This window comes from Bubalus bubalis, chromosome 15 (genome assembly GCF_019923935.1).
Source record: "Bubalus bubalis isolate 160015118507 breed Murrah chromosome 15, NDDB_SH_1, whole genome shotgun sequence".
NCBI lineage: Eukaryota > Metazoa > Chordata > Mammalia > Artiodactyla > Bovidae > Bubalus > Bubalus bubalis.
The window spans coordinates 68,402,729-68,425,313 of record NC_059171.1 but is presented as its reverse complement, the minus strand read 5'-3'; the positions used below and the strand labels follow the sequence as shown (position 1 = coordinate 68,425,313).

The following is a 22,585-nucleotide window of genomic DNA, read 5'->3' as shown; positions in this document are numbered from 1 at the left end:
AAATAACCACAGAGACTTTTCAACTCCTGCACATGGGCCTAGGCACACCGTGGATACAAAAAGACCACAGGGGTTGCTCCTAGTAACCTTAGGCAGTTAGGAGACCATTAAGGACTCAGGAATATTCTACATCTAACAGACAGAATTATGGGAAGACATAAACAACACAGCCAGCTGCTAGACAACTTATAATTGTCAATCAGCCTTGAGCATATGCCCATTTGCATTCCCTCTCATTGACTGGTGGTGGGTACAGGCCCTATTTGACCTGGGCATAATCAAAAGGAAATGTAAAAAGGGGAAGCCAAGAGGGATCAACGGGGTGAGGAGGACTCCTTTGGGAGTGCTGGACTAGTAAAAGATCTGTCTGCTTGAGCTGAACTGAGCTGTAACTTGTCCGCTGTTCCACACCTTTTGGTCCATCACTTCACAATTTTGTTGCGACAAAACAAGAAACGAGGAAAAGAAAGAAACCAACCTGACACTCTATCGTGTTGTCCGCATCCTCCTCACTGTTAGTACAGTCAGCACGCTTAGTGAGGGCTGGCCGTAGAGTTAGGGGTGCAGGACCTCATGGCCAAGTCCGCTATTGAGAGCTATGCGATCCTTCACACGATTGGTGAAGGCCAATTCGCCAAAGTGAAGTTGGCCCAGCATGTTCTGACCAAGGAGGTGGTAGACATTAAGGTCAATCCAAAGACAAATCAGAGGTCCTCCGGCCTCAAGGAACAGAATCAAGAGGTTAACAGCATAAAAACCATAAACCACCCGAATATTGTAAAACTACTAGAAGTGATTGATACTGAGGAGGCTCTATTTATAATAATGGAGTATGTCAGTGGAGGAGACTTGTTCATCTACTTGGAGGCCAAAGGCCGCGTGACGGAGGGGGAGGCCCGAGGCCTGTCCCGCCAGCTGCTCTCGGCTCTGCAGCACTGCCACCAGCGGGGCGTGGTGCACCGGGACTTGAAGCTGGGCAACCTCCTCCTCGACGCCAACAACAACGCCAAGATCTCCGACTTCGGCCTTAGCAACCAGTGGCACCCACAAAAGAAGCTAGACACTTTGCGGCAGCCCCACGTTCATGGCCCCAGAACTCTTCCTGGGGAGGCCTTACACAGGCCTAGAGGAGGATGTGTGGAGCCTCGGTGGTGTCCTGTACACCATGGTAACTGGATCCCTCCCCTTCGGGGGACAATATTTCTGGGAGCTGCGGCAGCGTGTGCTTAGGGGGCAATACCATGTGCCCAAATATCTATCTAACAAGATAACAGACTTACTAGACAGAATGCTAACACTCACCTACCAACAGAGGTAGTTTAGAAGATGTTTGGCAGCATCCATGGGTGAACATGGGCCAGGAGGAGCCACTCCCACCAGCCTGTGAAGAGCACCCTGGGGTGACAGTGGAGACGATACTGGGCTGGTGCTGGGACCAACTCCAGGGTTTAGACATAAGCAGCGGCAGTGACATGAATGAACCCAAGGTGAGGGCCTGCACCATCACTGTGAGGCCGGCCGTTTCCTCCGACCTCAGTAGCCAAGAACATAAGCCTACCCCCAGCCCTGAGATGTCCAAGCTTATTCCTGCCTGGCTTTGGGAGACCATTCAGCAGCAGGAAAACCAAGAGTCAACAGAGAAGACCAGAGAGCCTGCCACTCCCTGACCCTGCCCGGAGGCGAGGACCGTCACCCCCAGCCCAGCCCCCTCCACTTGCAACACACGCGATGCCAGAAGCCCCTGAGTCACCGATCATGCTGGTGAACACCACGACACGTGCAGGACCAGGCTCACCTGCGACACCTGCGGCAGGCGTGACAGCAGCCACACCCGTGACACCAGCGTTACCCGTGGCACCAGAGACGCCTGCAACACCATCAGCACCTGCGACAGCTGCGATACCAGAGGTAGCAGCCTCACCTGTGACGCCTGCAGCGCCCAGGCCACCACAGGCACTCACGACCCCAGGCGCCTCCGTGTCACCAGCCACACCGTGGACCGCATCGCCCACAGCACTCACAGAACCCATGGCGCACAGGACAACCACATCACCTGTGACACCTGCAACACCAATGGCGCCCACGACATCAGCGGAAAGTCCCAGAAGGAACCACTGCCTCCCGCAGGTGCCTGATGCGCAAAGCTCCACCCTTGTTGGGCAGCCCAAGGATATGTCCCAGTCACTCCCTCTGGCCTCACCCAGAAAAAGAAGGGGGTGGCTGGAAGAATCTTGAGATGGCTCTCTAAATATATTTGCTATGGCCTCCCAGAAAGAGGGCTAATATTAAAGTGATAAAAGAAACAGCCAATGGATGACCTGCCAAGCTCCTTGGGACCTGGTCATGTTCCCACCTGGATGATGGGATTCAAATCCAGCACCTCCACCACCTTCAGGAAAGCCTCCTATGCAAAACCCTGGCCAGCTCAGAGGATGCTCTGGAGTGGTCTGGGCGACCAGAAGAGGCACCACCCTGGCATGGGGCCGCCCCTCCTCCCCTGCTGGGTGAAACTTCAGAGACTGGACTGTGCCCTGGGGCATGTCCCCCATCCCCCACACTTCTGTCTTTCATGTTGGTGGGGAGGGGATAATGCTTGCCATCTCCTTGGTTCTTCATAGTCTTAATAAACTTTATGCTCCAGAAAGATGCATCACACTCTGTTTTGCCTTCTCTCTGGTTAGAGAAGTGTGCAGTCATGTAGTACTTGGCGTTAATGACCTAAGAATTAGCACAATCATTCCCAAGAGCAACAACTGCTGCACCCCAGGGCGGACATGCAGAAAGAGTATTATCCCCCTGCACTGACATTACCTAGTATTTTCAGAAGGGTCAAAGGAAACTTTTGATCCCTGCAGCCAGTGTTAAAGGGACCAGGATGTCTGGCATAGGCTAATAAGTCCTGTGAACAAGCCGGTGTGTGGTGTGCTTAGGTCCCCATGCAGATGAGTTTCTTGAATGTCCTGCAGGAGTTGGGTTCTCTCCTTCTCCCACGGGGAAGGGCCCTGATGTGTGAGGTGTTTAAAACTTTTCTGACATGGATCATTTTTAAAGTCTATTGAACTTGTTACAACATTGCTTCTGTTTTATATTCTGGTTTTTCGACCTGGAAGCATGCGGAATCTTTGCTCCCCAACCAGGGATTGAACCTGCAACCCCCTGTGCTGGAAGGTGAAGTCTTAACTACTGGACCACCAGGGAAGCCCCTCTTTTATCTTAATTTTTTTTGCTGTGTGGGTTTGACTACAGGGACTGGCTGACTATCAAAACTACTAGGTTTGTCAGCGTTCCCTGGTTCCCTGGTTCAAGGAGCCACTGAACACAGGCGTGACTGGAACAGGGTCTTCTTCCCAGAGGCCTGGCTCTGGGGGCGCACGCTCTGGGGGCACACCCTCTCAGAGGCATCAGCTGCACCGTTCCGTGGGCTCTTGTGTGCTTACATGTCACTTGCTGACTGCGCATTTCTTCGCCACCAACATGCAGAGCACTCTGGCCGCTCACCCGCGAGCCACCTCCTGGGGCAGTCACAAAATGGTCTACAAGATTCTAAGACAATCAGGCTCTTTCTGCTTTTCTTCTCAGCTCTTAGCTCTTTGTTTTGTATATCAACAGTGTCACTGACTTTTTTTTCTTTTTTCTTCTCTTCACCTGGATTCTGTAGCAAGGATTCTGGGAGCCTAGGAACTGGCCCAGTATACAAAGATCCTTCCCCTTTCTTCTCATTTCTTCATTACTGTCTCTGAGTTCTGCATCAGAAAAAAAACCCATGTGCCAAGTTAGTGAAAACATATCTCTCACTGCAGAGGGGAAGAAAGAGAGACACTGACAGACCAAACAACAATGATGTTAATTGGATGGGAAGGAGAGGAAGACTTGAATGGATTCTTCCTCTACTATAACACAAAGGTAATCAGAGAGCAACGAACTCTGGATACATGGTACATCTTAACAGCAGTCAGGAAGGAATAAAGTAATCTGAGGTGAGGAGATGGGCTGGGCTGCTGGTCATCCCACATCTGAGATAACATTCTCAGCTGGCTTTTAGGTGAACCCTTCTATCTCAAATGAGAGACTTTAAGATTTGTTCACAGGATAACCACTTTCAGCCATCAATTTCTCTGATATACATCATTCATATGCACAGAATTAAATGTGTTCATTTTGGATATTTCCTGAAATCCAACTCACTAATTCACAAAGCCTTGGGAGTATCTCCCTACAAGATGCTTATTAATTACAAAGTTGAAATTTAAATCTACATTGGAGAAACCTCACAGACACCACCCTAAACACATGGTCAAAGTCTACCTCACTAGTAATAAAATCTGTCAACCTCGTATACCTTTTTGGAGCTTCCCTGGTAGCTCACCCATAAAGAATCTTCCTGCCAATGCAGGAGACCTGGGTCTGAGTGTTCAATCCCTGGGTCAGGAAGGTCCCCTGGAGAAGGAAATGGCAACACACTCCAGTGTTCTTGCCTAGAAAATCCCATGGATAGAGGAGCCTGGTGGGCTACAGTCCATGGGATTGCAAAGGAGTTGGACACAACTGAGCAGCTAAACAACAACCTCATGCACCTCTGGATGCGATGCACCGGGAAGGGGATACTATCGTGTCTGTGCAGAGATCTTCCCAACCATCTCATCCACACCAGCGTAGTGAGCATAGTACCATGTCTTCTGTATGCTGTCCTTCTGTGCACTTCCCCACTCTTACTCCAAAGTCACAGCAATGATGCCTGTGCATGTGGATGCTGAAATACCTTAAGTTTAGTTGACATTACCAACAACAGTCATCAGACAATGGAACTGTGTCGATGCAAAACAAGCCCTCATTCTACTTGGGGAAAAATTCAATTAACGACAGAATCATGTAAAGCCACCCGGTGGTGATGGAGATTTAGTGGCATATTGCAGTTGAAAACTGCCTATAGTGGCCATGGGGCTATTTCCCCTTTATTCTTGCTTTGCCAGCCCCCAGCAACCATGCCTGGTTGCCACTCATCACAAATCAAATGAAACAAAAATCACCAGGGGTTAAAAAGCCTACACTGGATTAGCCATGCCATTTAGAACATAAAATTTACTGGTAATTGCATTCTGCTGAATAAATACCCTGACAACAGCTTATGGCACATAGTATTCTGATGGTGATTATTTTCACTTAAATGTGTCTGCCTCTAAATAAAGTAGGAAAAGGTACAATGACACGAGGATTGGAGATGGAATGGATAGTCTGTTCATTAAACCAGAGGTTCTGGCGTGGAGTTAGGATTGTGGGTGAAACAAATTACACAGAGATTTATTTCATATTATGTCTTTGCAAAGTTATCTACTGAAGCCATACACTTAACGGTTTTCAAACTCTGTTGTATATATATAGAGCCAGGGGCCAGAATTACAGATTCTGAGGCTCTTTCCCAGACATTCTGTATTCGAATCTTTAGGAGCAGGACTCAGGAATCTACATTTTTAACACAGTTCTCAAGTCTTCCAGTGAACTGCCAGTTTGACAAATACTGTCCTAAATGTTTACCAGTCTTATTCCAAGGTATCAATGATGATTCAAGTATAAATTGATCTAAAAAGCACAAAGTCTACCACTGGAAATAGACCAAGGAACAGCAAGTATGATTCATGGGTCAAATCTGACTCACCAACTGTTCTTACATATAAAGTTTTATTGGAACACAACCATGTTTATTTGTTTACAAATTATCTACAGCCACTAAAGGCAGAGGAAACAGAGATCAAATTGCCAACATCTGCTGGATCATTGAAAAAGCAAGAGAGTTCCAGAAAAACATCTATTTCTGCTTTATTGACCATGCCAAAGCTTTTGACTGTGTGGATCACAATAAACTGTGGAAAATTCTGAAAGATGGGAAATAACCAGACCCCCTGACCTGCCACTTGAGAAACCTGTATGCAGGTCAGGAAGCAACAGTTAGAACTCGACATGGAACAACAGACTGGTTCCAAATAGGAAAAGGAGTATGTCAAGGCTGTATATTGTCACCCTGCTTATTTAACTTATATGCAGTGTACATCATGAGAAACACTGGGCTGGAAAAAGCACAAGCTGGAATCAAGATTGCAGGGAGAAATATCAATGACCTCAGATATACAGATGACACCACCCTTATGGCAGAAGTGGAGAACTAAAGAGCCACTTGATGAAAGTGAAAGAGGAGAGTGAAAAGTTGGCTTAAAGCTCAACATTCAGAAAATGAAGATCATGGCACACAATACCCAAAACAAAACCAGAGAAAGTTCTAGATATATTTTTACTATTTTTATGATCCTTCTTTCTTTATTTTTTTTTTAATTTTTTAAAAAATTGTAAGTCCTCTATTATTCCTTTAATTTTCACTTTTATAACCTACTATTACTTTGCAACAACAACAAAAAAAGACCCTATTTTTCTTTTTAAAGCAAACTTCATATATATATTTTTTATAATTTTTGTGACCTTGTTTTTTTTTCTTCTTTTCTTTAACATTGTATTTTTGAAATTCCAAACTCTACTCTAGATTTTTAATTTTAGCTTTTTGGTATTTGTTATCAATTTTATACCTATATATATATATTTATTTTTTATAATTTTTGTGACTTTTTTTTCTCTTTCTTTCTCTTCTTTTATATAACATTGTATATCTGAAATTCCAAACTCTACTCTAGATTTTTAACATATGCTTTTTGGTATTTGTTATCAATTTTGTACCTATATTTTCTTTATAATTTTTGCTACTTGGTTTGTTTTGTTTGTTTTTTCTCTCTTTCTTTTTCTTCTTCTTTGTGTTTTAACACTGTATTTTTGAAATTCTAGACTCTAGATTTTTAACTTTTGCTTTTTGGTATTTGTTATCAATTTTGTACCTATATTTTCTTTATAATTTTTGCGACTTGGTTTGTTTTTGTTTTTGTTTTTTTCTCTCTTTTTCTTCTTCTTTTTTTAACATTGTATTTTTGAAATTCCAGACTCTACTCTAGATTTTTACCTTTTGCTTTTTGGTATTTGTTATCAATTTTGTACCTATGTTTTCTTTATAATTTTTGCGACTTTGTTTTTTTTCTCTCTTTCTTTTCCTTCTTCTTTTCTTTAACATTGTATTTTTGAAATTCTAAACTCTACTCTAGATTTTTAATTCTTGCTTTTATGTATTTGTTACCAATTTTGTACCTTTAAGAACCCAATCTTCACTACCCATTTTTCACTAGGGAGCGAGATTACTGGCTTGACTGTTCTCTCCCTCTTCGGACTCTCCTTTTTCTCCACCAGGTCACCTGTGTCTCCTCCCTAACCCCTCTCTACTCTATGCAACTCTGTGAATTTCTGTGTGTTCCAGACGGTGGAGAACACTTAGGGAATTGATTACTGGCTGGATCTGTCTCCCTCCTTTTCATTCCCTCTTTTATCCTCCTGGCCACCTCTGTCTCCTAACTCCTTCTTCTCTTCTCTGTATAATTCCGTGAACGTCCTGAGCGGTACAATTGTGGAGTGCACATAAGGAAGTGATTACTGGCTAGCTAGCTCTCTCCTCTATTGATTCCACCTTATCTCATTCGGGTCACCTCTAACACCCTCCTCCCTCTTCTCTTCTCCATGTAATGCTGTGAACCTCTCTGGGTGGCATTCACGGTGGAGAAACTTTTCATCTTTAACGTAGATGTTTTATCAATGGTGTTGTATAGAAGCAGAAGTTTTGAAACTACTGTAAAAATAAGACCGATAACTGGAAGCAGGAGGCCTAAGTCCAACCCCTAACTCCAGAGAACTCCTGACTTCAGGGAACATTAATTGACAGGAGCTCATCAAACGCCTCCATACCTACACTGAAACCAAGCACCACACAAGGGCCAACAAGTTCCAGGGCAAGACATACCAAGCAAATTCTCCAGCAACACAGGAACACAGCCCTGAGCTCCAAGATACAGGCTGCCCAAAGTCACCCCAAAACCATAGACATCTCATAACTCATTACTGGACACTTCATTGCACTCCAGAGAGAAGAAATACAGCTCCACCCACCAGAACACCGACACAAGCTTCCCTAACCAAGAAACCTTGACAAGCCACCTGTACAAACCCACACACAGCGAGGAAACGCCACAATAAAGAGAACTCCACAAACTGCCAGAATACAGAAAGGACACCCCAAACTCAGCAATTTAAACAAGATGAAGAGACAGAGGAATACCCAGTAGGTAAAGGAACAGGATAAATGCCCACCAAACCAAACAAAAGAGGAAGAGATAGGGAATCTACCTGATAAATAATTCTGAATAATGATAGTGAAATTAATCCAAAATCTTAAAATCAAAATGGAATCACAGATTAATAGCCTGGAGACAAGGATTGAGAAGATGCAAGAAAGGTTTAACAAGGACCTAGAAGAAATAAAAAAGGGTCAGTATATAATGAATAATGCAATAAATGAAATCAACAACACTCTGGAGGCAACAAATAGTAGAATAACAGAGGCAGAAGATAGGATTAGTGAATTAGAAGATAGAATGGTAGAAATAAATGAATCAGAGAGGAAAAAAGAAAAACGAATTAAAAGAAATGAGGACAATCTCAGAGACCTCCAGGACAATATTAAACACTACAACATTCGAATCATAGGGGTCCCAGATGAAGAAGACAAAAAGAAAGACCATGAGAAAATACTTGAGGAGATAATAGTTGAAAACTTCCCTAAAATGGGGAAAGAAATAATCACTCAAGTCCAAGAAACCCAGAGAGTCCCAAACAGGATAAACCCAAGGCGAAATACCACAAGAAACATATTAATCAAATTAACAAAGATCAAACACAAAGAACAAATATTAAAAACAGCAAGGGAAAAACAACAAATAACACACAAGGGCACTCCCATAAGGATAACAGCTGATCTTTCAATAGAAACTCTCCAAACCAGGAGGGAATGGCAAGACATACTTAAAATAATGGAAGAATATAACCTACAGCCCAGATTACTGTACCCAGCAAGGATCTCACTCAAGTATGAAGGAGAAATCAAAAGCTTTTCAGATAAGCAAAAGCTGAGAGAATTCTGCACCACCAAACCAGCTCTCCAACAAATACTAAAGGATATTCTCTAGACAGGAAACACAAAAACGGGGTATAAATTTGAACTCAAAACAATAAAGTAAATGGCAACGGGATCATACTTATCAGTAATTACCTTAAACGTAAATGGGTTGAATGCCCCAACCAAAAGACAAAGACTGGCTGAATGGATACAAAAACAAGACCCCTACATATGTTGTCTACAAGAGACCCACCTCAAAACAGGGGACACATACAGACTGAAAGTGAAGGGCTGGAAAAAGATCTTCCATGCAAATAGGGACCAAAAGAAAGCAGGAGTAGCAATACTCATATCAGATAAAATAGACTTTAAAACAAAGGCTGTGAAAAGAGACAAAGAAGATCACTACATAATGATCAAAGGATCAATCCAAGAAGAAGATATCACAATTATAAATATATATGCACCCAACACGGGAGCACCACAGTATGTAAGACAAATGCTAACAAGTATGAAAGGAGAAATTAACAATAACACAATAATAGTGGGAGACTTTAATACCCCACTCACACCTATGGATAGATCAACTAAACAGAAAATTAACAAGGAAACACAAACTTTAAACGATACAATAGACCAGTTAGACCTAATTGATATCTATAGGACATTTCATCCCAAAACAATGAATTTCACCTTTTTCTCAAGCGCACATGGAAGCTTCTCCAGGATAGATCACATCCTGGGCCATAAAGCTAGCCTTGGTAAATTCAAAAACATAGAAATCATTCCAAGCATCTTTTCTGACCACAGTGCAGTAAGATTAGATCTCAATTACAGGAGAAAAGCTATTAAAAATTCCAACATATGGAGGCTGAACAACACGCTGCTGAATAACCAACAAATCACAGAAGAAATCAAAAAAGAAATCAAAATTTGCATAGAAACAAATGAAAATGAAAACACAACAACCCAAAACCTGTGGGACACTGTAAAAGCAGTCCTAAGGGGAAAGTTCATAGCAATACAGGCATACCTCAAGAAACAAGAAAAAAGTCAAATAAATAACCCAACTCTACACCTAAAGCAACTAGAAAAGGAAGAAATGAAGAACCCCAGGGTTAGTAGAAGGAAAGAAATCTTAAAAATTAGAGCAGAAATAAACGCAAAAGAAACAAAAGAGACCATAGCAAAAATCAACAAAGCCAAAAGCTGGATGTTTGAAAGGATAAATAAAATTGACAAACCATTAACCAGACTCATCAAGAAACAAAGGGAGAAAAATCAAATCAATAAAATTAGAAATGAAAATGGAGAGATCACAACAGACAACACAGAAATACAAAGGATCATAAGAGACTACGATCAACAATTATATGCCAATAAGATGGACAACGTGGAAGAAATGGACAAACTCTTAGAAAAGTACAACTTTCCAAAACTGGACCAGGAAGAAATAGAAAATCTTAACAGACCCATCACAAGCACGGAAATTGAAACTGTAATCAAAAATCTTCCAGCAATCAAAAGCCCAGGTCCAGACGGCTTCACAGCTGAATTCTACCAAAAATTTAGAGAAGAGCTAACACCTATCCTGCTCAAACTCTTCCAGAAAATTGCAGAGGAAGGTAAACTTCCTAACTCATTCTATGAGGCCACCATCACCCTAATACCAAAACCTGACAAAGATCCCACAAAAAAAGAAAACTACAGGCCAATATCACTGATGAACATAGATGCAAAAATCCTTAACAAAATTCTAGCAATCAGAATCCAACAACACATTAAAAAGATCATGCACCATGACCAAGTGGGCTTTATCCCAGGGATGCAAGGATTCTTCAATATCCACAAATCAATCAATGTAATACACCACATTGACAAATTGAAAAATAAAAGCCATATGATTATCTCAATAGATGCAGAGAAAGCCTTTGACAAAATTCAACATCCATTTATGATCAAAACTCTCCAGAAAGCAGGAATAGAAGGAACATACCTCAACATAATAAAAGCTATATATGACAAACCCACAGCAAACATTATCCTCAATGGTGAAAAATTGAAAGCATTTCCTCCAAAGTCAGGAACAAGACAAGGGTGCCCACTTTCACCATTACTATTCAACATAGTTTTGGAAGTTTTGGCCACAGCCGTCAGAGCAGAAAAAGAAATAAAAGGAATCCAAATTGGAAAAGAAGTAAAACTCTCACTGTTTACAGATGACATGATCCTCTATATAGAAAACCCTAAAGACTCCACCAGAAAACTACTAGAACTAATCAATGACTATAGTAAAGTTGCAGGATATAAAATCAACACACAGAAATCCTTTGCATTCCTATACACTAATAATGAGAAAACAGAAAGAGAAATTAAGGAAACAATTCCATTCACCATTGCAACAAAAGAATAAAATACTTAGGAATATATCTACCTAAAGAAACTAAAGACCTATATATAGAAAACTATAAAACACTGGTGAAAGAAATCAAAGAGGACACTAATAGATGGAGAAATATACCATGATCATGGATTGGAAGAATCAATACAGTGAAAATGAGTATACTACGCAAAGCAATTTATAGATTCAATGCAATCCCTATCAAGCTACCAACGGTATTCTTCACAGAGCTAGAACAAATAATTTCACAATTTGTATGGAAATACAAAAAAACCTCAAATAGCCAAAGCTATCTTGAGAAAGAAGAATGGAACTGGAGGAATCAACCTGCCTGACTTCAGGCTCTACTACAAAGCCACAGTCTTCAAGACAGTATGGTACTGGCACAAAGACAGAAATATAGATCAATGGAACAAAATAGAAAGCCCAGAGATAAATACACGCACATATGCACACCTTATCTTTGACAAAGGAGGCAAGAATATACAATGGATTAAAGACAATCTCTTTAACAAGTGGTGCTGGGAAATCTGGTCAACCACTTGTAAAAGAATGAAACTAGACCACTTTCTAACACCATACACAAAAATAAACTCAAAATGGATTAAAGATCTAAACATAAGACCAGAAACTATAAAACTCCTAGAGGAGAACATAGGCAAAACACTCTCCGACATACATCACAGCAGGATCCTCTATGACCCACCTCCCAGAATATTGGAAATAAAAGCAAAAATAAACAAATGGGACCTAATTAAACTTAAAAGCTTCTGCACATCAAAGGAAACTATAAGCAAGGTGAAAAGACAGCCTTCAGAATGGGAGAAAATAATAGCAAATGAAGCAACTGACAAACAACTAATCTCAAAAACATACAAGCAACTCCTACAGCTCAATTCCAGAAAAATAAATGACCCAATCAAAAAATGGGCCAAAGAGCTAAATAGACATTTCTCCAAAGAAGACATACAGATGGCTAACAAACACATGAAAAGATGCTCATCATCACTCATCATCAGAGAAATGCAAATCAAAACCACTATGAGGTACCATTTCATGCCAGTCAGAATGGCTGCCATCCAAAAGTCTACAAGTAATAAATGCTGGAGAGGGTGTGGAGAAAAGGGAACCCTCTTACACTGTTGGTGGGAATGCAAACTAGTACAGCCACTATGGAGAACAGTGTGGAGATTCCTTAAAAAACTGAAAATAGAACTGCCTTATGATCCAGCAATCCCACTGCTGGGCATACACACTGAGGAAACCAGAAGGGAAAGAGACACGTGTACCCCAATGTTCATCGCAGCACTGTTTATAATAGCCAGGACATGGAAGCAACCTAGATGCCCATCAGCAGATGAATGGATAAGAAAGCAGTGGTACATATACACAATCGAGTATTACTCAGCCATTAAAAAGAATACATTTGAATCAGTTCTAACGAGGTGGATGAAACTGGAGTCTTTTATACAGAGTGAAGTGAGCCAGAAAGAAAAACACCAATACAGTATACTAACGAACATATATGGAATTTAGAAAGATGGTAACAATAACCCAGTGTACGAGACAGCAAAAGAGATACTGATGTATAGAACAGTCTTTTGGACTCTGTGGGAGAGGCAGAGGGTGAGATGATTTGGGAGAATGGCATTGAAATATATATAATATCATATATGAAACGAGTCGCCAGTCCAGGTTCGATGCACGATACTGGATGCTTGGGGCTGGTGCACTGGGATGACCCAGAGGGATGGTATGGGGAAGGAGGAGGGAGGAGGGTTCAGGATGGGGAACATATGTATGCCTGTGGCGGATTCATTTCGATATATGGCAGAACCAATACAATATTGTAAAGTTTAAAAATAAAATAAAATAAAAAAATAAAAGTTTAACATTTAGAAAACTGAGATCATGGCATCCAGTCCCATCACTTCATGGCAAATAGATGGGGAAACAGTGGAAACAGTGGCTGACTTTATTTTTGGGGGCTCCAAAATCACTGCAGATGGTGATTGCAGCCATGAAATTAAAAGACGCTTACTCCTTGGAAGGAAAGTTATGACCAACCTAGACAGCATATTAAAAAGCAGAGACATCACTTTGCCAATAAAGGTCCATCTAGTCAAGGCTATGGCTTTTCCAGTAGCCATGTATGGATGTGAGAGTTGAACTTAAAGAAAGCTGAGTGCTAAAGAATTGATGCATTTGAACTGTGCTGTTGGAGAAGACTCTTCAGAGACCCTTGGACTGCAAGGAGATCCAACCAGTCCATCCTTAAGGAGATCAGTCCTGGGTGTTCATTGGAAGGACTGATGCTGAAGCTGAAACTCCAATACTTTGGCCTCCTGATGCAAAGAGCTGACTCATTTGAAAAGACCCTGATGCTGGGAAAGATTGAGGGCATGAGGAGAAGGGGACGACAGAGAGGAGATAATTGGATGGCATCACCGACTCATGAGTTTGGGGAGGCTCTGGGAGTTGGTGATAGACAGGGAGACCTGGCGTGCTGCAGTTCATGCGGTCGCAAAGTGTCGGACACGACTGAGTGACTGGACTGAACCTAACTGAATGTAGTCAGTGCATATAACCACAACAAACAGTTGTTATTTATTGAATGCCCACTATTTTAAGCACTTTCTATTTACTAATAATAGCCATCATCTGTTGAGTTTTTCTTATGTGCTAGATCCTAAACACATTGCATGAATGAGTCCACATATATTTCTGTAAGGTAGGCAGGATTATTAGCCCATTTTTCCAGGTGAGGAAATTAAGGTCGAGAGAAAACATACCACTTAACAGAGAAAGTTGCCAGTAATAATGGGCAGAGCTAGAATTCAAACCTGGCAGTCTAGTTCCTCAATCTACATTCTTGACCACGACCCTATGTTAAATTATAAAGTGTCATTTAGTCCTACAGTAACCCACAAGGATATATATTGGCTTGCCTACTTTGAAAATTAATAAAATGAAATCCAAAGAAGATAGGAAAGACCTTCAGTCACAGATATGGTTAAGTGGTAATGCTCAACTTCATACCCAGGTCCATCAGACTCCATTAAACATTATTTTATATGCTTGTGCTCTTGAGTTCAACACAACTACCTCTAGAAGCTTATTATGGGAATTAAATAAGACCACCCATGTGTTTTATACATGCTAATATACTATACTGAATGTTGGATTGAATTGCCTGTGAGCACACCGTTCAGTCATCACTATGCCTATTAGCATTAGACAAATAGTCTCTAAATTGCAACCCTGTATGTCTATCGGTCTGTTTGTTGATTTTAAACTGTAATAGTTTATGTATAAGTTACATACGTGCATTATTATACTAATATATCTTCAGTCTGCCACATATTAGCTAATTGCTCCTGGTAGCTTCTTATCCTGTCTGTGCTTCAGCTTCCTTATTTTTCAATAGGGACAAGAGTATTCATATTAGGTGTTGTGAGAGTTAAAGTAATTAATAGAAGTAGAGCATTTGTAACAGTACCTGGTACATAAATAAAATGCATAAACAATAAAATGCATAAAATAACTAATATGATTGTGTATAAGAAAATATATAAAAATAAACTTTAAATAAAATAAGAAACGAGTTAAATTTTATTTTAGTGTACTGATTAATGATATAAACTTTTCTGCCTTACCCTAAAGTATTACTAATATCACTAATTTTATCAAGGAAGTATGATTGAAGAAGTACCACTGATTTTTATGTCTGGATATAACATTTTGTCATAGAGCTATTTGATAGCCTGGTTCTAAGTAATACTGCAGTGAGCTGCCACGCCTTTCTCCGGGGGATCTTCCCAACCCAGGAATCGAACCCAGGTCTCCTACACTGCAGGCAGATTTTTTACAATCTGAGCCACCAGGGAAGCTACTGGAGTGTGTAGCCTATCCCTTCTCCAGGGGATGTTCCTGACCAAGGAACTGAACTGGGGTCTCCTGCATTGCAGGCAGATTCTTTACCAGCTGAGCTACCAGGGAACCCTGATTTTAGCAACGAAGTATGACTGAACATGCACCACTGCTTTTTAAAGCCTGGATATGACATTTTGTGACACAGTGATTTGATGGCCTGGTTCTAAACTTATTTTGGTTTTTCATTGTAGTGGTTGCCTAGTTGAAAACTATACTTCACAAAGTAATACAGGTGCTTATGGAAAAGCATATTCATATACAAGCCTTATGTTTGATCAATGAATTTCCATCTTCTATAATGTTAATCTCTTTCTTTAACAAATTAAAGGAAGGTATGTAATAGTTATATTTTTACAGATGATCTTAAAACCTACCTAAAGGCTTCATTTGGACCATTTTTTAACAAATTAGAAAATTCACTTTCAAAGTATTTTTAATATTGACATATAAGAGTTGCACAGATAAAATACATCAGTCTTAATCTCAGGAACAAAAATCACATGGTAATGAAACATGCACTTTCAAAATTCTTTCTCCAAACCATGAGTTTTCTTCAAAGGCCATTATTTCCTCATTTATTACCAACAAAATCACTTTCATTTCAAAAAGATTGACTAATTATGTATATTTTTTCAAAAAAAATGCTGCTAGATAACATATCACCGATAGCCATTGTTTTCAGCTCATGATATATCTGAGAAAAAGTTCAAAGCAGGATGGGGCATGCTGTTTTTCCATTTTTCCATTGTTGTTATTATTGACTTGAATTATTAGGACCATCTTGACCAGCAGTTTCTTTCCAGAAAATATTTTAAGTCACTTATACATTTTAAGAGTGTTAATTTATCATAATCAGTAATAGTGTATAAATCCATTTCACCAAGAACATGCAAACTACAATACGTCACTGTAAGTTCAGAATGAGGGAGGTGCCACCAACTCTGAGTTACAGAGCTCCCATTCCTCTTGCAGACCATGTGATGCAGAATGCTCTACTTGAGTGATGAGTGACGGAGCCAGTATCAATCACATATTCACTACCAGCAAAGTTTAGTGTATTTCTATTTTCTCAAGATAAAATCTTAATAGAGTTTGGAGTTCTAATATCTGGTGACTCAGTGTACAGTATCCACCTGCTGATGCAGGAGATGCTAGTTTGATCCCTGGGCAGGCAAGATCCCCAGGAGAAGGAAATGGCACTGGGAAATCCCATGGACAGAGGAGCTTGGCAGGCTACACTCCATGGGGTTGCAAAAGAGTCAGACACAACTTAGCGACTAAACAACAACAACAAAATATTTTCTTCAGGCATCTTAAAGGACAGTCTTGCACTTCCCTAGAATGCACACACCATAACTCGGAAGTGACAGCACGAAGCTGGCTCATGTCAACAGTGCCACTGCATGGTCATCAGAGAGTAACATGATTCCTGTTTTTGCCTCAGACCTCTATTCTTCCCATTAAGGGCACTCAAGCACTCACAGCTTTTCTCTTTCTATTCTTCACTATCTTTATTATCAAACTCAAATATATTAACACACAGGCACACTTTTAAACTCCATCTCTCGTTTCACTCTTATATCTCCCCTTCATGAATTTTCCTCTTCCCCACACTTATTTTTCTGTGAACTGAAAAATTAATCATTCCTTAGAAGCATAAAGATAGTCATTAGTCATATGCCAAAGATAGAAACTCTCCATTTTCATCTAAAATTAAACAATGAAAAGTAAAAGTGTTAGTCTCTCAGTCGTGTCCCACTCTCTGTGACCCCATGGACTATAGCCTGCCAGGGTCCTCTGTCCATGGACTTCTCCAGGCAAGAATGCTAGAGTGGGTTTTAACCACAGATATATAAACATATACATGCATAGACACATACACTCACACATACATATGCAGTTGTTGGCCAGTCACTAAGTCCTGTTGGACTCATTGTGACCCCATGGACTGTAGCACACCGGATTCCCTGCCCTTCGCTATAATACATGCATTTTATAAATATATTTAATATGTAGTTAAGATTTCAACCTATGACTTCTGGGGGTACACACACAGCAGTAGTCATGGTAAATTCTAGAAACAACACTTTTTTAACCACAGACATATAAACATAGATACGCACATACACATATACTCGCTCCCTGGTGGCTCAGATGGTAAAGAATCCACCTGCAATGTGGGAGACCTGAGTTCAATCCCTGGGTTGGGGAGACCACCCTGGAGAAAGGCATGGCAACCCACTCCAGTATTCTGGCCTGGAGAATCCCCATGGACAGAGAAGCCTGGCAGGCTACAGTACAAGGGGTTGCAAAGAGTCAGACATGACTGAGCAACTAAGCACAGCACACATACACACTTACATATGCACACATATGTAAGTAATATACACAGTAAGTGCCGGATGGTCAGGACCACATGGCTACGAGCAGAAGCGCTGGACGCGCACAAGCACGTACCTGCCCTGGGATCTGAGGGACACACGTTTTGCTGGAACTGTTTCAAGTTGTTTAGCAAGTTGAGAGCGATGCTTGAGAAGAAACTGCTAATCTTCCGAGCAAGAAGGTTCTTGGGAAGGGCTCCAGAGGCCTCGGCCCAGTCTGACGGGTCTTTGAGGGTCCTAGTGGAAAATCAGACAGTAAAGAGCGATTCGTGACAGGGGCTGTTGTCTCAGTCCAAGTCGCCGAGGCAACAGCCCACGGCCTGGCCAAAGGACACAGCGAAACCCCAGCGGAAATGCTGTAGTTCCCACACAGACCATCAGTATCTCCTGAACATCCAGAGGGTGTGACCACAGGTTGACCCTGGAGCTGGTCCAGACAATGAGGCTCCTCACCCTCCTCTAGCTTTAAAATGTATGCCCACAGGTCCTTCCCTGTGGAAGGGAGCCATTTTCAAGGAGGTAGTTTTGAGAGATTGGGGTGATGTTGAGACCCTTTGAATTGTTAAAACTTCTCTATAAAGTTGAGATTTTGAAGAGCAGGGGAGGAGATCTACTCGCAAGGGTGAGCAAGTAGCATGTGATCATCACTTGTATAAACAAAAATATTTTCAGGTGAAATCCTGCTGTTGTTTAGTTGCTAAGCTGTGTCTGACTCTTTTGTGACCACATGGACTATGTAGTCCACCAGACTCCTCTGTCCATGGGATTTCCCAGGCAAGAACACCAGGTCCATTAAACATAGTGCTTGGCACAATTATGCTCGTGACTTGGATAAGCTAGGACCTTATCCAAGTGGCCCAATGATTCCCAGATACTATCTCAAAACTTAATAAGTGATTTCCATGTGCCAGTTTCTGTTCAAACTCCTTTAATCCTCACAAGAAGCTGGTGAGGTAAATACTATCAGTATTATGATTTTACTAGTGAAAAAAAAAAAGTACAGAGAGATCAAGTGACTTTCTTGAAGTTGCACAGCTAAAAGTAGCTGGGAGATCACTATGAACCCAAATAGTCCACTCTTGTAACCTGGACCCTCTAAGCTATAGTGCCTAACAACTTTATACCTTATCAATCAATGCATTCCTTTTAAAGAAGGAACCACTTTCTTCCTTTTTGGACCCCTCTCAAACTGGGTTTAGAAGGTCCTCATAATCCCATTAAAATATAAACACCTCAGAGAAATGTGAAAACATTGAGTGCTAATAGCACTGCATGTGCTGTGCTTATTCTGATTTTATTAAAATAGAAAGTGGAACTGCAAAAGAAAATCAAGTGCTAAGAAAGGTAACTCCAGGCACCATGTCTGGCTCAACCTGCGGCATTCTATCCATAAATATGGTAACCAACAGGAAAATAAACGTGCCCAAATCATTACCCCAGAGGTATATAGTATGTGAGCACAAAAATTATTTTATTCTGCTCTGGAGCCCATTTTATACTCTTCATTTCTCCACCTCCTTATGAGCCTGTGCTGCAGAAGCTATCCCCAAGTGGAAGTGCTCATTTTCCCCACTTATCTGAGGGGCCAACAGGTCAAAATAATACGATGTACTGAGAAGTGATTGGGTCCTTCCAAGGTTTACATGTCCTCAGAGTAATAGATCCAGAGGACCCCTGACTCCTGCCAGGACCTGAGCATAACACCCGTTCCAGTGTCTCCCCACAGCCTGGAGACTGCCCTTCCCCACCAGACCGAAGCTCCATGAAGACAGAAGGGCATTTACTCTCTTCACTGTCATAGCCCCAGCGCATAGCTCAGAGCCTCTCCTGTCAGGTATTCTCAATAAATATCCAGTGGACGTAAAATCTGCTTCTAGCCCGTGGTGCAGATGAAGATGTTTTTGTCCCCCAAGGGACACTGGACAGTGTCTGGAGAAGGTTTTGTCATCACAACTCGTGAGGAGGGGGTGGAGAAGAGAGGCACTGTGGTCTGCCCGGTAGAGGTCAGGGATGCTGGGAAAGCCTAGGATGCACAGGACAGCCTCCATAACAAAGAATTTCTCAAGGTATCAACCCTGCTGAGGCTGACAATCTCTGTTCTAATCCACTGCATCCCTTTGATTAATGAAAAAACTGAGAACTGAAGAGATGATATTTCTGACTCAATCTTGCCCACCAGAACAGTGGTAGAGTCAGACCCGGGGCCTGACTCCCAGATCAGGCTCATGTCCTCACTGATTAATACTCCAGAAATCAGGACAAGTCTCTTCAGAGCACTGGTGTGGTTGCTCAGGCCAAACAAACTCATGCTAAAAAGACAATCTTAGATTATAGCATGATTCACTGCTATTTTCATAAAAAAAAAAAAAAAACCCTACATAGCTTATTTTACTACACTGTTGAGACATTGGTTTTTTATCACTCATTTTTCTAAAGATGGGTTAATAGCTGGTTGTATGCTGTGCTATGTTGCTTCAGCTGTGTCTGACTCTTTGTGACCCCATGGACCATAGCTCACCAGGCTCCTGGGCCACCTGAGAAGCCCAATGGTTGGTTAAAGGGTGAAAAATTAAAGACAAGAAGGTGACTCCTGAGCTCTTTCTCTCTCATTCTCTTTAAAGAGAAACAAATGGAGAAGAGTTAAATCTGCTAACTTTGAACAGTAGTTGCACTATTAACTTTTGTATTTTTCAAACTCTAAGCAACATGACCTGAGCTCAAGCATCTCCTGAAGCTGCTGACCATCCCCCTGGCTGCCTTGTTTTCACAAGTGCTCTCAGGCTCCAGGAGGAGGCAGAGTGGAAGACAAGCAGAAGCTAACCCTTAGGGTCTAGACACCTCTGCCACTTACTCGGGCAAACTCAAGAGCCTCTCTGAAACTGAATTTTCTTATGAAAATGGAAAATTTCTTAAAGGATGTATAGAACAGTCTTTTGGACTCTGTGGGAGAGGGACGGGGAATGATTTGGGAGAATGGCATTGAAACATGTATAATATCATATAGGAAATGAATCGCCAGTCCAGGTTAGATGCAGGATGCAGGAGGCTTGGGGCTGGTGCACTGAGATGACCCAGAGGGATGGTATGGGGAGGGAGGTGGGAGGGGGGTTTAGGATGGGGAACACATGTACACCTGCGGCCGATGCATGTTGATGTATGGCAAAACCAATACAATATTGTAAAGTAAAAATAAATAAATAAAAGAACCAAAAAAAATTTAAAAAAAGAAGGAAAAAACAAGGAAAAACAATTATAGGGATATTTAAAAAAATGTAAAGATGAATTAAGTTCCTCCTGAAAAGACTGAGCACTTACTTGGTAAAGAGAACAGATGTCTGCTTTTAACTGTCAACAGAGCTTTTACTTTTTTCTTCCTTTTCATCCTTCAAAAGACTAAAAATACCAAGGCAAGAATTAATAGCTAAAATATATTCCTCCCCCTCCTCTTCCTCTCCAGTCAGTAACGCCTGAATTCTTCAGGCACTACAACATGATGTTGAACAGTTTGCTCTGGGAGCTAACCTGATGACTTTTGTCTGTTACCGGCTCCATAGATCTGTTAACACTGATTATCTAGTGTGGATTTGTTACTGCACTAGACATTCCCTGGTGGCTCAGACAGTAAAGAGTCTGCCTGTGGTGCAGGAGAGCAGGGTTCAATCCCTGGGTCGGGAAGCTGCCCTGGAGAAGGAAATGCTGACCCACTCCAGTATTCTTGCCTGGAAAACCCCATGGGTGGAGGAGTTTGGCAGGCTACAGACCATGGGGTCACAAAGAGTCAGACACGACTGAGTGACTTCACTTTCACTTTCACTTTAGACATTCACAAGGAGGGAGGGAGGGACCGACAGGAAAGACTCTGATCTATACCCTGCCCTCAGGAAACTCAGTTTAGTGAAGAGACAAGATGAGAGCACATACAATCCAAAACCACAAACAAGGGGGTGCATGTATGTCTGAGACAGATAATTCTTCCACACTTTCAAACATCAGATTCCACTTGTGGCTGGGTGCATGTGCTAACTAACGTTAGTTCAGTTCAGTTCAGTTCAGTCGCTCAGTCGTGTCGACTCTTTGCGACCCCATGAATTACAGCACGCCAGGCCTCCCTGTCCATCACCAACACCAGGAGTTCACTCAAACTCACATCCACCGAGTCGGTGATGCCATCCAGCCATCTCACCCTCTGTTGTCCGCCATCCAGCCATCTCATCCTCTGTCGTCCCCTTCTCCTACTGCTCCCAATCCCTCCCAGCATCAGTCTTTTCCAATGAGTAACGTTAGACACCCTTCAAACATCACTTGCTGTTGAACACATGCACTGACGTTAGACACCTCCTCAGACAGCACTTGCGGTTTGGCTCATGCGCTGACGTTAGACACCCTTCAGGATTCCTGGCCGTTGGGAATCACTGGCTGTTGGGCGCATGCGCTGGCGTTAGACACCCTTCAGGAGTCTTTGCCGTTGGGACTCACGGGGGGGTTGGCGCATGCGCTGACGTTAGACACCCTTCAGGACTCCTGGCCTTTGGGAATCACTGGCTGTTGGGCGCATGCGCTGACGTTAGACACCCTTAAGGATCACTCGTGGGCGGTTGGGCATCACCAGCGGTTGGGCATCACTAGCGGTTGGGCACATGCGCTGGAGTTAGACACCCTTCAAGGATGAATAGCATTCAAGGAGAGTTTTCAGGGAGGAACACATTTCAGCAGGAGAGAAGAGCCAGGTTCCAGAAAGCAGAGAGCATTGGAGTGTAAGAAAAACGCTTTCCCAGGAGGGCAGGCTCTGCAAAGGGGCCTAATGGGACTGAATATAAAAGCAAACAGGCTTAGAAA

General features: G+C 42.0%; 1 protein-coding gene and 1 long non-coding RNA gene across 2 annotated transcripts; one reads left to right on the top strand and one right to left on the bottom strand.

Moving 5' to 3' along the window:
* The first annotated feature begins 573 nt into the window (after positions 1-573).
* LOC123329371 (serine/threonine-protein kinase MARK2) lies at positions 574-1,299 on the top strand. The gene has a single exon (XM_044928466.2). It carries the CDS (start codon positions 574-576, stop codon positions 1,228-1,230), a length of 657 nt encoding a protein of 218 aa, XP_044784401.2. The 3' UTR covers positions 1,231-1,299.
* A 1,927-nt stretch (positions 1,300-3,226) lies between these two features.
* On the bottom strand, positions 3,227-21,423 carry LOC112579214. The gene is made up of 3 exons (XR_003103701.3): positions 21,065-21,423; positions 17,826-17,986; positions 3,227-3,743 (listed from the first exon to the last, which is right to left on the bottom strand). It is a non-coding gene; the product is annotated as an uncharacterized LOC112579214 (long non-coding RNA).
* Positions 21,424-22,585: the final 1,162 nt, after the last annotated feature.

Bases quoted from the DNA above. Each gene is read 5' to 3' on its own strand.
- LOC123329371 (XM_044928466.2), top strand. From the start codon at position 574: ATGGCCAAGTCCGCTATTGAGAGCTATGCGATCCTTCACACGATTGGT.